The sequence below is a fragment of the Prosopis cineraria genome, unplaced genomic scaffold (genome assembly GCF_029017545.1).
Source record: "Prosopis cineraria cultivar Desert tree isolate PC_DT_omini unplaced genomic scaffold, ASM2901754v1 PC12, whole genome shotgun sequence".
In the NCBI taxonomy this organism is placed as follows: domain Eukaryota; kingdom Viridiplantae; phylum Streptophyta; class Magnoliopsida; order Fabales; family Fabaceae; genus Prosopis; species Prosopis cineraria.
Window position 1 is genome coordinate 33,991,812 of NW_026555343.1, and position 14,139 is coordinate 34,005,950.

General features: G+C 31.3%; 1 protein-coding gene across 1 annotated transcript; it reads right to left on the minus strand.

The window, feature by feature from the left end:
- Positions 1–11,068: 11,068 nt before the first annotated feature.
- LOC129287440 ((R)-mandelonitrile lyase-like) lies at positions 11,069–13,245 on the minus strand. The gene is given in 6 exon segments (XM_054923591.1): positions 11,069–11,298; positions 11,382–12,189; positions 12,286–12,349; positions 12,352–12,630; positions 12,632–13,002; positions 13,090–13,245. Coding segments are annotated over 6 exon segments (1,659 nt in total). The 5' UTR covers positions 13,181–13,245; the 3' UTR covers positions 11,069–11,252.
- Positions 13,246–14,139: the final 894 nt, after the last annotated feature.

Consider the following 14,139-nt stretch of genomic DNA (forward strand, 5'->3'; position numbering starts at 1 on the left):
ATCCTTTCTATTAATGAACCGTTAATTCTGTCGTTACATGCTAACGTGACATGTACGTAGGACCCACACACAGTGACATATAAAACTTTGATCATTTCTTTTTATGTAATTTTTTCCTGAACTCTTTTTCCAAGAGCACTGAGTACCCCTAAAATCTTTTTTTAGGAGTGTTGAGCCCCTTGAAGTCTAGAGTTGGGATACAGGTGGGTTCGACCCTTAGGGGCTCAAGCCCTGAAGCCCAATTTCCTAAAATTACCCTAAATCTTAAGGCCCAACTTTTATGTAAAGGGCTCAGAGGCAGACCTATTAGCCTGATTACAAAAAAATAAAAAAAGTAGTATTATAATTTAATTAGAGTATTTTAAAATTAAACATAAAATAAATCAAGGTAGTTATTCTAGTTGGCTAAAAAAAATAATTAATTTGGTTAAACTTGGTGAGAATCAAAGTACTCATTTAAAACAAGAAAAGATCAAAGTATCGCCATTCGCCACCTAGCACCTATGGCAAGACAATAGCTGCGAGTGGAAAGCAAATTGTGAAAGGTGTGAGGGAGAGTAGATGCGATAAATGTGAGGGGCAACAAGGCAAGTAGATATGGGAGGGAGAGCTGAGTGACTCTGAGTGAGGCAAAGATTAGACATGAGGAAGGGATGACTGAAAACTAACATGAGAGCAGAGATGTCAATTGAGGTAGAGATAAGTGATGGTTGACAGGAGAGCAGATAAATGACTATGAAATCTTCAATCTTCAAGCTAAAAGAGTGAGACTTTCGATCAAACAAAGAAGGCTGAGAGAGTAAAACTCAAGAGATCAATAAATAGAGAAGTTTAAACCTTAGGTTTTTCCTCTATACGTCATTTTTACATAGATTGTGAAAAAAAAAAAGATAACAGGGCTTGGAGGGCCACCTAAGCCTGAGCCCATTTTTATATAGTGTATTTTGAGCTCTAGGGTGTATGTGTATAGATTGTGAGATCTATAGCAGAGCCAAAATACTAGTACAAGTAAAACTCATGTATGACATATGAATTTCGTTGATGAATTATGAGATTAGAACTCCTCTTTCTGTTTTTGAGATTAAGAGGATGTGTAATGAAAACTTGTTTCATAAGTATTGTTAGTAATGTGGTGCATTACACATGTCCAAATTAGTCTATTGAGTATGGTCTGAATGGTATCTATAGCTTTGGGCCTTTGGTACGAGTTTTAGGCACTCAAGTTATGTGAAAATGGTAAAAGGGAGGGAATTTTGAAATGAGTATTCAACTTTTTACTGGGAAATAATTTGATTGTAAAACCAAAGCCAATAGTTAAAGCCAAGAGAAAACTCTCTATAAACACCCGGATTACGTCAATCAGATATCAGATGGAGAAATGGGATGTTTTAGAAGTCACCTTAATTGCTATTAAAAAGCGTGCAATGTGCCACGACATATGGTGCTCAAGCCGTGGCGCAGTTGTGACGAGCCACGACGCATGCCTTATTTCCTGCATTGTTTCAATGTTTTTTAATTTTAAGCAAATGCACTAATTCTTTTTGTGATCTCATGCTTCCGCATATAAAATGAACTTTGATATTCATTTGTAAAATTTTTTTGGGACGTTTTAAATTGTTAAAAACTTGAGATCCCATTTGTGAAAATTTGACAAACTTGTTAATTACTAGGATGTTTGGAGATTAAGGAGGATTACTAAGGGTAATCTTACTTGTCTTTCCATGGATTTTATATTAATAAAGTTCAATAATGACACTTTACAAACTTATTTTTTAAAAATACTGTTCATTTAATATAACTTTAAATTTACAATCATTTCAATTCTCTCCCCATTTGAAGGGTAATATTAGAAAAATATTATTAATAAAATTTTATTTTTCTCAAACTATCTTATATTTTGGGATCACAAATTTCACCCAACGTAATCTTAGAACTTAGAATGGAGTGATTACTATTTTATCATTTACTCCTTCCATGCTACAATATTTGTCATTATTAATTGATTCACGATTTACAAAAAATGTCAATTGAAGCCTTATTTTCCTAAAAACATCTTTCCATTTATGCCTTTAGGTTTTCCTAGTAACATGACATGTGTATTGTAATGTCCACCGTGATATTATCAAACTGTAACAACATTCTCAAAATAAAAGTAACTGAGAGTCCTTAAACTCTCACACTTACCTTAACAATATAAGAGCAAAATGATATAAAAATAATATTTTGAAAATGTTTGGGATCTCAAATTCCTTCAAAAACATGTTTAAACTTAAAATATGTAATTATGCACAATGGAAGCTATCAAGAATGCATAATCACAACACATTAAAAAAATAAGGGCAAAAACATTATTTTGCCTATCAGGACACATATGCCACTACATATGCTCATCTAGAATGAATTTTTGATGTCTGTCATTTTCACATACGAATTTCGGTTAAAGTGATTCAAATCCCCACATGTAACTTATTTTATAATCTAATTAATGGCATAAGTTTCACTTTTATCAGATATTTCATTTGAAAATTAGATACGTGTATGTAAAATGACCATTTTATGTCAATTTACCACATCTGAGAGTCTCAAATCACAAATTTATGTTATTAGCCTCACACAAGGCCTCATTTACATCCAATGAGATAATATTCACCTGATAGAATAATTACATCATCAATCATGAATTTACAACACAATTTAGCCACTAAAACGCCCTAAATCACAATACAAGGCTACTTTACATATTTAAATACAAAAATCATATATTGGCCAAATCTCAAACATCATAGAAAACATATATATTTGCACTTATAATAATATCTCAGCCCTCCTATCACATTAACCACTTTATCACATATTTTAGGGCTAAGATGCACACCACACTATACCACAAAATCATACAAGTGCAACCCAAAAGTGTTATGCATTTCTATAAAAATTTATAAAGAACTGATCTATATACATTCATTACACATACTAAAATAGAGCCATACAAGAGTAGTTTTGCTACTCTTGAACCAATTCTTTCCCCTTGCTCTTATCAGTATCTGAAGTTGTAACATAATAATCATAAGGTGAGACAGAGTTTTAGTAATCAAAATAATCTAAAACTATCTATTAACAAGTAAAATCATAAAGAAGTATATAAAATACTATGATCAATCACATTCCATAATATACACATATTTATATAATTAATATCACATGCATGACCATATTATCCATCTGAACCTCTGCATTTATCTCTGATTGAATCTAGAGGCTACTTATTAGACCAATTTCCTTATAAACTTATTCGAGCTCATCTTCCATAGAAGAACTATATGGCCAAAGTGTTTTTATCTCACTTTCAAACTATGAATTCTCCCTATTACACATAATTAGGGTTTTGTATACTCTAACACCACACCCTTTTGAATACTAATGAGTTCATAAACATGTCATAATTGCCCAAATATCTCATAGTAATAATCTATCACATGTTGCACCGAATGCCCTATAGTACCAGCCCTATCATATAGATTTAAAATATTATATCACCCAAGGTGAATTCTCACCATCTATCATAACCATGACTTTTACACGTATATAATGCAGTTCACACATTTATTCACATTCATATTCTGTTACAATTAATTTTAAAACAGTATCAATAATATATATATTATAATCCAAAAATCTTTTTATCACTTATAATTTCAAAATCATATACTTTATAAATCAAAACATGTAATATCATATTTATAAAAGAACAAATTGTAAACATTTAAACAAATCAATAAATAACATGAATTATTCAGTTATCTCAACCTTTCTATTATCAAAAAAAGTTACTCATAGTACTTTTGTTCCTTTCACTTTGAATCACTTAATAAACACTTAAGCCACAATGATCTACAAAGACTAAACATTATATGCCTATTTCAAATTAGGCACAAGTACTTATTAATACAATTAAACTAACTTAAACTTCTAATCTCTTTCCTTAGACAACTCTTAAGTCTTAATCAACTTCTACAAACTTTTTATAAATCCTACCAACTTCCTTATTATCAATATAAGATTCTCACACTTAAAACCTCACAATTAAGGCTAGAATTGAGCCTAAAGCTTTAAAGCTAAATCATTAACCTCCAAATCAATTATAAATCTTTAATTTAACTTTCAATAACTCTTTAATGGCTATTGGGCCAAAAATCAACCTTTCAAAATCTTACAATTCAATCTTTCTAAACCCCAAATCAAGAAAAAAAATAGGGTAGAATAGAAGAGTAGGAAAGTACTAAGCTTACTTGATAGACAAAAGGTCAGAGCTATCCCCTAAGTGTTCAAACTTGTTTGCCCTAGCATAGCAACTCTTGTCTCCCTCTCCCTGTTATTCTTTTCCTTTTTTTTCCCTCCTCTCTTCATGAGCTTATCCCTATCCTTTAAATCAAAATTTTGCTCTATGAGATGCGGTGCACTGAGAAAATTTTTATATTTGGTATGAATAAAAATTTATTTAAACAAAAAATTTGAAGGAAAAAAAAAGGGTAAATGACACAAATATCTTCTATATGTATTATGGTTTTAAAGAAGGGAAAATTTCAATGAAAACCCTTTGATCCAACTTAATTTCAATCAAAAATCCTCAAATTTTAAAATTTCACTACATATGTGGAGGATTGAAATGAAATTAAAGAGTTAACTGAAATGATCTTATATCTTTAGTAAAGCTTGACACATGAACAACTCTTTAACTCATCCACATGATCCTGGCTAGCTCTACTTTCTTCCAATCCTAATCACATATTAGTCCAACAATCCAAAATATTAATTCACCATCCAAATTCATAATTACATAATTAATCTACAAATTTATTAATTTACTCTTAATTAACAATTAACATTTTGTATCAAGAATTTAGAATATTATATGTAGAGTATTTAAATATAGAGCATTTAAAGATAAGGAATTACAAAAGTAAAGATATAAATAAAAAAAATATAAAATTTATTTAATATTTTTTATTTTAAATTAAAATGTGCTTTTAAAAAATAACTTATATTATAACGAGAAGAAGTAATTATCAATAGATTTATTTGTTACGCTCCGGGTGGGAACAAAAGTGGAGGAAGAGAACAGAAATTTATAAAAAAAGAACAGCGTATGAGCAAATAAAAGTGAGAAAATAATTCTTTTATTTAAAAAAAAAAAGGTGAGAGAAGAAATGACAGAGGGCCGCCTAATTGGGTCCGTTTGGATAAGAGGACATGATGACAATGATAAAGAAGTTGGTGGAGGTGGTGATAGCTTTGAAAATATCTTTGCTTTAAATAATCTACAAAGGAAAAAAAAATATATTATTTTAAATTTTTATATTTTATTTAAGTTTTATCATGAATTTTTATATTTTTTTGTAATATTTTAAGTCTTAATATTTTTATTTTTTAATATTTTAAATCTCTCATAAATAATATTATAAAAATTTAAAATATTAAAAATAAAAATATAAAGACCTAAAATATTAAAAAATATATAAAAATTTATAATAAAATTTGAGTAAAGTGAAAGATTAAAAATTATATTTTTTTTAAATCTCAATATTTTTTTTTTTTGGTCAAAATTTAAAAGCACACAAGACTAACAATTGCGAGGTGCACAAATATCTCAATTATTGCTTTTTTTTTTGGTACCAGCCATTTATTGGTTAAATGCCGACAACATTGCATGATCCATGGTCGCGATCCCGCATCACAATTATTTTTTACCCACTTGAATCAAAAAGTTACCCCAACGCTTTTAACTTATGGCCTCTTTGCTTTCAAGGGGAGAGGGGAGTGATTTTAATAAAAGTGACAGAAGAAAAGAGGAGGAATTTTGATAAAGGAAAGGAAAGCAATTTTAATATTATCTTATTTAATTTAGAAGAGAAGAAAAAAAATAATAATATAGAAACAAATTTATCCTTATATTATTAAAATTATTTTTTAATAAAATATAGTAATAAATGTTTTTAACATTTAAATATATAGAATAATTATTATTATTAAATATATTATTAAAAATCTCTCATTGCTAAATTTGGTTAAAAAAATAAAGAGTAACAATTAAATAAAGATACATTAGTTATTGTCTAACAAAATTATACCCCTCTCCTCCTAATTCCTCCGATTTGGAGGGGAGGGGATCCCCTCTCTGTTTGCAAACTAAATATTTCCTCCCTTTCAATCAAACTAACTCTTGAACTCCATCTTTTTTTTTCATCATTGATGTGATTCATTGTGAATGTCGGTTTTAATATTATACTCTTGCCAAGTGTTTTTTTAATCAAGTGTTACATATTAATTCAAGTTTATTATTGAAAAAATTACTCCTAGATTCTACAAAAAAAAAATTTACGAGGTTTCATAAAATTTATAAAATACTTTCAAATTTTAAATCTTGTTCATTTACAATTTGGTTAAAGGGTTGCAAGAAAAATGACAACTTATAAATACACTTTGTTAAATTGTATATATGCAAGATTAGAAATTTAAAAATATTTTAAGAATTTCACGTGACCTCTTAATAGTAATATCTCATAATTTTCTCCTTATTGTTCAATTGAACCTAGTATATAATTTTCTCCTCTTCTTTCTTTTGCTTTAATGGAAATTGGACAGAATTAGACAGTTCATTCATGACTCTAGCACACGTCTCAATCTGATGACTCTCCTTCAACAATCCACAAGCATTTTTCCTCTCCATCTTCTTTGACTCCTCCATGATCCTCTCATGAAGGAACATCATAGGAGTTGCCAATGAGAAATTTCGTGGAACACTGAAATGATCTTGAAGCCCCCGATCCTGACACGGCATTGCAGAGCCCACATTGCAAAGAATTTTATCCTCCAAATATGATATGTCTCCGAACTCTCTTTGCAGTTCTGGAGCTTTCGTTCCTTCAAGACAATGCTTGTGGTGGGGTTGTGAGAATGATAGGAGAAACCCCTTCCGACACGATTCTGTCTTTCCTTCACTCTACAAATTGCTATTTTCTTTTGTCTTCAATAGGGACATTTTGGTAATTTTACTCTACATTTTAATTTTATTACCGTACCCTTGCTCTAAAGTAAATTTTTAGAACTTGAGGGTCTCTCTTTTTAATTAATATAGTTAAGGGTAGACTCGGTAATTTGACGACCGGGCTTATTGGGTCAAGTTCAATTCTTGTCGAGCTTATTCAAATCAATCTTAAAGTATCTTACCATATAAAAAAAAGGCCTATACAACCAAACTTAACCCTAATCCTTCATGCTTTTGGATTTATTTGGGCTGGTCTAAATATCAAAATTGTTAAATATTATTTTATGTCATTTTTTATCTACTTTCCATTTTTATTTTTTAAAATTAATATTTTCAATTTTATATTATTTTATTAATAATAATAATAATAATAATTTAGGTATTTAAATTAAGTGCATTTGAGTTTAAAATTAGCCTGTGTTTATTCGAGTCCTCAAAAATTCGAATAAACATAAAGTAAAGGAAATTTTTAATCTTTCAAATCCAACCATAAGATTTTTTTGAATTTTTTTCAGTTAATAAGTCTGAGTTTTGTTCACAATATCCCCTCTAGTCAAGGGATCTCAAATGAAATTTTTTTCAATATTAAATTCCAAGGGATCTTCAACGATGTTGTGACGGAGGGAGGGACGGCGTAGGCACTGCGAAGGAGAAAGGCATTATGAAATTGGAAAGGTCTCTGGAGAGAGGAAGTGACCAAATAAAAGTGGGAAAATAATTCTTAAAAAAAAAAAAGTCAGAGAAGAATGGACCACCTAAATGGGTCCATTGAATAAAGCTACATAATAACGATGCCAAAGGAAAAGAAATTGGTGGAGGAAATGTGGAAGTGACAGCTTTGAAAATTCAAAAATAACACGTAAATTTTAAGAAGATTAATTAATTCAAATGATGTGTTAAGTGTTAAATTAAATGAATTTGCATGTTTTTATAACTTCATTGGATGAATTTGTAATTTATTTTTTTAAATTTTATATTAAAATTTAAAACATAAGTTATAAATTTATCATAATTAAAATATAAATTAAAAATTAAATTTATAAATTATAAAATTTAAAATATAAGTTATAAATTTATCATAATTAAAATATAAATTAAGAATTAAATTTATAAATTAAAACTTAATATTTAAGATTTAATTTAAATTAATTATTTTCGTTACAACCTCATTGGTTAAATGCCCTTAACATTGCATAATGCAGAGCCGCGATCCCGCATCACAATTATTCCCCCCCCGCCCCCTCCCCCCACACTTCAATCAAAAAGTTACCCCTAGTCTCTCAATTCAGACTCCATCTTCTCTCTCATAACATTCATGTGATTTATTGGGAATGTCACCTTTAATATTAATATTATATCCCTGCTGTTTTTTTTTTACATAAAGGAGCAAAACCCAAATAAAATTAAATTGAAACTAACTATAAACAAATTAAGTTTAATTTATTTTTATACAATATATTAAATAAATTTTTAAAAAGCTCACTCAAAATTTATAGTTCATATTTTTATGAAAAGCTTCAATTAGTCAATCAATTTATATTAATATTTTTTTTTAATAACTATGCGTTATACGGATATGTCAGTTAGCATCAAGCATAGTTTGAATTTGATGAAGGAATCAATTCTTTACATAGAAATATGACAATATCTATTTCAACATATGTATAAGTGAAATAGAGTCAGATTCAATGATATTTTAATCAAACGTTCTATATCATTTCGGGTTTACTATTCAGTTGAAAGCAGTGACGAATTCAAGAGGGCTTACTGGACCTATGGCCCTCCCATGCTCCAAATTTTGTTGTGTTTTTTTAAATAAATGAGTAGAATTTTGTTGACGAAAAATATTTAAATTAATTTTAACTCTCACTTTTAGATAAAGTTTCAGTTATGGCCCCCCACACATAATGATTTTTGAATCTGTCCCTAGTTGGTAGCATATAAAATCACAACAATTTTCTAATTTTATTTTTAATAATATTAAAATTTATATTATATTGGTGGATAAAATATGTAATTATTATTCTTTCATTTTATATTTAGGAATAAATCACGTTTTTAGAAAACATTCTACATGTAGGGATGGAACGAGTAAGACATTTTTAAAAATTTTAAAAATATAAGACATTTTGAATATTTTAAAATGTATTTAATACTTTTTTAAAAAAAGGGTATTTATCACAACATGACAAATCAATATTCAAATTCTTATTAAGAAATGTGTTCATATTTAGTGACCAATCTTAAATTGAACGTGATAGTTTTCAATAAGAAAATACTTGTAAATATAATTTGTATATTTGGTATGAATAAAAAGTTATTTAAACAAAAAATTTGAAGGAAAAAAAGGGTAAATGACACAAATATCTTCTATATGTATTATGGTTTTAAAGAAGGGAAAATTTCAATGAGAACCCTTTGATCCAACTTAATTTCAATCAAAAATCCTCAAATTTTAAAATTTCACTACATATGTGGAGGATTGAAATGAAATTAAAGAGTTGACTGAAATGATCTTATATCTTTAGTAAAGCTTGGCACATGAACAACTCTTATAGAAAAATTAATAATTAATATATGAAAAATGAACAACTAACATAAATAAAATTTATAATTTTTATTAACAACATAACACTACTATAAATTTATAACTCTCATTTCACCTTTGCTAGTTGTTCATCTTCCATACATGAGTTATTCATACATCTAGTTTTACTTGTTTATATTTTTAGTGATGTTATACTTTTAATAAGAATTGTAAATTTCACCCACATAAGTTATTCATTTTTTATATATTAGTTATCAATTTTCATACACAAGTTCATGCATCAAGCTTCACCAAGGATAATAAGGTTATTTTAATAAGTTCTTTAATTTTATATCGATCCCCCACATGTGTAATAAAATTTTAAAATTTCAGGAGCTTTGCATGAAATTAAGACTAATCAAAAGGTCCTCACTAAAATTTTCCCTTTAAAGAAAGTGGCATCTCGGTGCCAAAGTTAGTCTCTTTGGTGAGACTTCGACAATTGCACCATTGTAACCAAGGTTCCAAACTTTAAATGCAATGAACATTGCAGATTTACATTCAATAAGTAACCTAACTTTATTCACTTAATGCGTGCCTTAATTATATTAATATTTTAAAATTATCAAGATACATTTCATTTCAAAAATTTAAAATAATTATCACAATTGAAACACTCTTTACACATGTTGTTCCTTCCAAAAAAAAAATTTGTACTTTCTTATTATCATATGACAAAATCTCTTATAATAATTTAATTAAATTAAATGATTGTTATCGACCTATATAAGATCTATTCACTGAATCCAAATCCAAAAATGGCATTCCCTTGGCTAATTTGATGGAGGGCTCCTTCTTCTGTTTTTTTTTTTTTTTTTTTTACGAGAAGACAAATTTCTCTAGTCTGTTGGGAAATGTTTGAACTTTGGAGACAATCCATTTTCAATGAGAGAGTTCCAAACCAAATAGCTCTGGCAGAACTGCAATGGATGACGTGCTTTAAAGTTTCAGGAGAGTCACGTCCAAAGATTTTCCGAGCAAAAAGGCATTTGTTAATAAGCTTCCAGACGAAGAGGATAAATTTCAATGGTAGATCAAGCTTCCATAAGTGTTTCAAGACCTGGTTGTTGGAATTCGTATCATCCAAATTTTCGTTAAGATATTCTCATATTCATTTTAGTCATTTTCTGTTCATAAGACTTTGCTTTATTCTCATTTAACTGATCATTTTGGTACTTCAAAACGAACATTTCAAATTTCATATTTAAAAAAAAAAACCATTATGAACCACATTTAACAAATACTTGCAAAACTAAGGACTAATTTCTCACAATGTAACAAACTAATGTTTGAATTTTTTTGAAAGAGCAATTATATTGAGTGTCCAATTGTACTTCAAAACTTTGTCTCTGATAAGGAAATACTTATACTTACATGACAAAAAAATCAAGTAGTACAACATGTGAAGCCCAATGATGTTATTGGTCTAAAATTTCAGTGTTCACTTATTCTGGTCACAATGAAAGCAAATATATATACATAGCGGTGTTATTCAGTGTTTACAAAAGCTACAAAACTTGTGTGGCCCAAAATAACCAAACAAAACAACTAGTGCTCATTCTCATCAAATGGATCCTTCTCTGCATGAACACTTATCTTCAAAACTTCAACCCAATCCAATCATCTGCGTCTGGCCCGTTCTCTGATCATCTTCAACCCCATATACCTAATTATATATATAAAGCCCATAATTCTTCTCTTTAATCATCACATCACGGCAATAAAAAACAATAAAAATTAAAAATTTACCTTCCAAGCATCATTAAGGTGGCCTGAGGGTTAGTTCCTGGAGATACACCAAACACTGATCCATCCACAACACGAAGAGACTCAATCCCTATCACTCTGAGATCGCCGTCTACCACACTCCCCACCACGCATCCGCCGTGATAGTGCCATATCGTGCTCACCGTCCGGCGACAGAATTCCTCCATGTCACCAAAGTTGCTCTCGTCAATCGGCAATGCCGGCCCCACGAACCTGAAATCCTCGGCCCCTAACCAGTTTCTGAACTTGAAATCTCTCATGGCTCTGCTTCTCAACACCTCGCTGATCTTCCTTGTCCCGTTCACGCACCTCCCGATGTCGATAGGGTTGCTGAAGTAATTGAATCTTAGAATCGGATTCAGCTTCACGTCCGTCGAGGACAGCCGGAGAAACCCGCTTGACACCGGCCCTGCTATCTTCGTCACTATGGAAGCCACCATGATGTAAATTGGAGACAATGGCGCTCCGATGAACAAGGAGTGAGGGAAAGAGGAAGTGAAGGGGACGAGGTTCGAGGATGCTTCAATGTAAGCCCCTGAATCTGTGATTCCCACAACTTGTATCAGAGAGGACTCTAGTGGAATCGAAGGGACAATGTTGATCCCATTTCGAGGATTATCGTAGAGATACTGTCCGACGTAGGGAAGATGATGGGCCACCGGAATTCCCCACGAAGATAGATAAGGTCTTGAACCGATCCCACTCAGAAGAAGAAGTTGAGGGCTTCCAATGGCGCCAGCACAAAGAATCACCTCGCCATTGTCGCGAGTCATAGCATGGTGGTGCCTGCACAGCCATGAAAATCTCAAGCTTCACACACTGATTACGTCGTTCTTGAACGATTCAGAGGATTGACGATGTGGTTAATCTATTAATTAGTTACCTCCCAATTGGTCACGATAAACAACACCTATCGCAGTTTGCTTCGAATCAGCAAAGGAAGAAGACGAAGAGCAAGAAGAACTCTCTCGACGCTAGCGTAAACAGCGACTTTGATATTAGAAGCTCTGGCATATGATAAAAGATCTGCAGAACTGTGTCTTCTTCCTGAGCTATCGAATGTTGATCCTCCGATTTTTGTTCCAATGTAGTGATCTAAACTGAAACCATTGTAAGGATCAACGCCGGCTTCGAGCAACGCGTCGCGAACCGCCGATTGCCACGTCTTGAGCTGTGGTTCGAAGACGATGGCCTTCTCGACCCACTGGTATGATTCATTGACGAGCTTGAGGTTCCCACGAAAGACCTGAGTTGGCGAAGAAGTCGGCGTCGGCTCGGCTGTAGAAGCCGGCGTTGATGGCGCTGCTTCCTCCAAGAACGCGTCCGCGGGCGTTAGGGACGCCGTCTTCGGAGGTGAAGGATTGCGCCGGAGAGTCGTAACTGTTGGCGTCGTTGAGAGTAGTCAAGAAGCCGTCTTGGGTCATAAGGTTGGGTTTGTCATTGGGAATGCCGCCGCGTTCGAGGACAAGGACGCGGTGTCTATAGGACAGAGTGGCCGCGAGGGGACAGCCGGCAGTGCCGCCGCCGACGATGATGTAGTCGTAGTAATCTTCCGGTGGGAAGATGGTGGCGTTGGAGACGAAACTCAGGTAACCGGGTAGCTCTGACTCCGATCAAAACAGAATGCAGGGAATAATTCAGAAAGATTGACAACATTTGTCTCGAGAAAATGAGAAGGAAAATGGATTACCTGGTTCAGATTGAGGTTCTTGAGCACAAGAAGCAAGGATCATCGAGAAAGGGAGACAATAGAGTAAGGTAATGGTGAAACGTGTGGCCATTTTTCTCGAGAGAGAATTTTCTTGATGATGATTCTGAGTCGGTAGAAGATGACTCTGTTTTACAGTTAAATCGGTTGCTTATTGAGTTCAATTATCCACTAAGCCATTTTTTTTTTATTTCAAACTTTTTTACAAAATTATTTAAAATAATCGTCATTTTTCTGTTTAAATTTACCGAAAGAAAAACTCCAATATCATATATTCTGCTCTCTGCCAGTATTTTAAAAAATAAATCCTAATTTTGTAGATTTTGTAAATATAGTTTTTTAATAAAATTATAAAGTGCATCATTTATTGATTTAAAAATGAACATGGTCTTTGCTCATTTCATCGTGGTTTAAGTTGCTGCATGGCAACTTCTATTTCGAACTTAAATATATAATTTTTTTTGCCAACAACTTAAATATATAATCATTGTCTTAAATCAAATTATAACTATTCAGCACAATTAATGTACATTCATTAGCTATTAAAACCCTTCCATTATTCAACAGAGTGACACACATTTGTATATTAACTAAACCAGGATTGACCATTGATGTTTCAAACACAAGTGTTACTCCCACCGTTAGGATTTTTCAAAAATTTCGAAAACTAATAGGGATAATTAAATGTACTAATTGAAAATGTTAATCTTAATGAGTTATTTTTTTCCAACAAGATGTATATTTAATCCAGCTTTTTGTAGAGTAGGCTTATATTTCTTGCAAGGGCCAGGTTTTAATAAAGAAGAATTACTTTGAGGTCCTACCTAGTATAATTAATTACTTTTACATTCATTGGCAACTGAGCTTAAAATATTAACAATTTAACTAAGCTCAGTTTTTAATGAATAAATCTAAGAATAATTAATTTTATTGAGTGAAATTTGTATATAATTCTCTTTTTTAATGATGGACTCTAAATTGATAAATAAAGCTTATGGTTTAAGCCTATTAATGGCTTACTGCCGAGCCCAA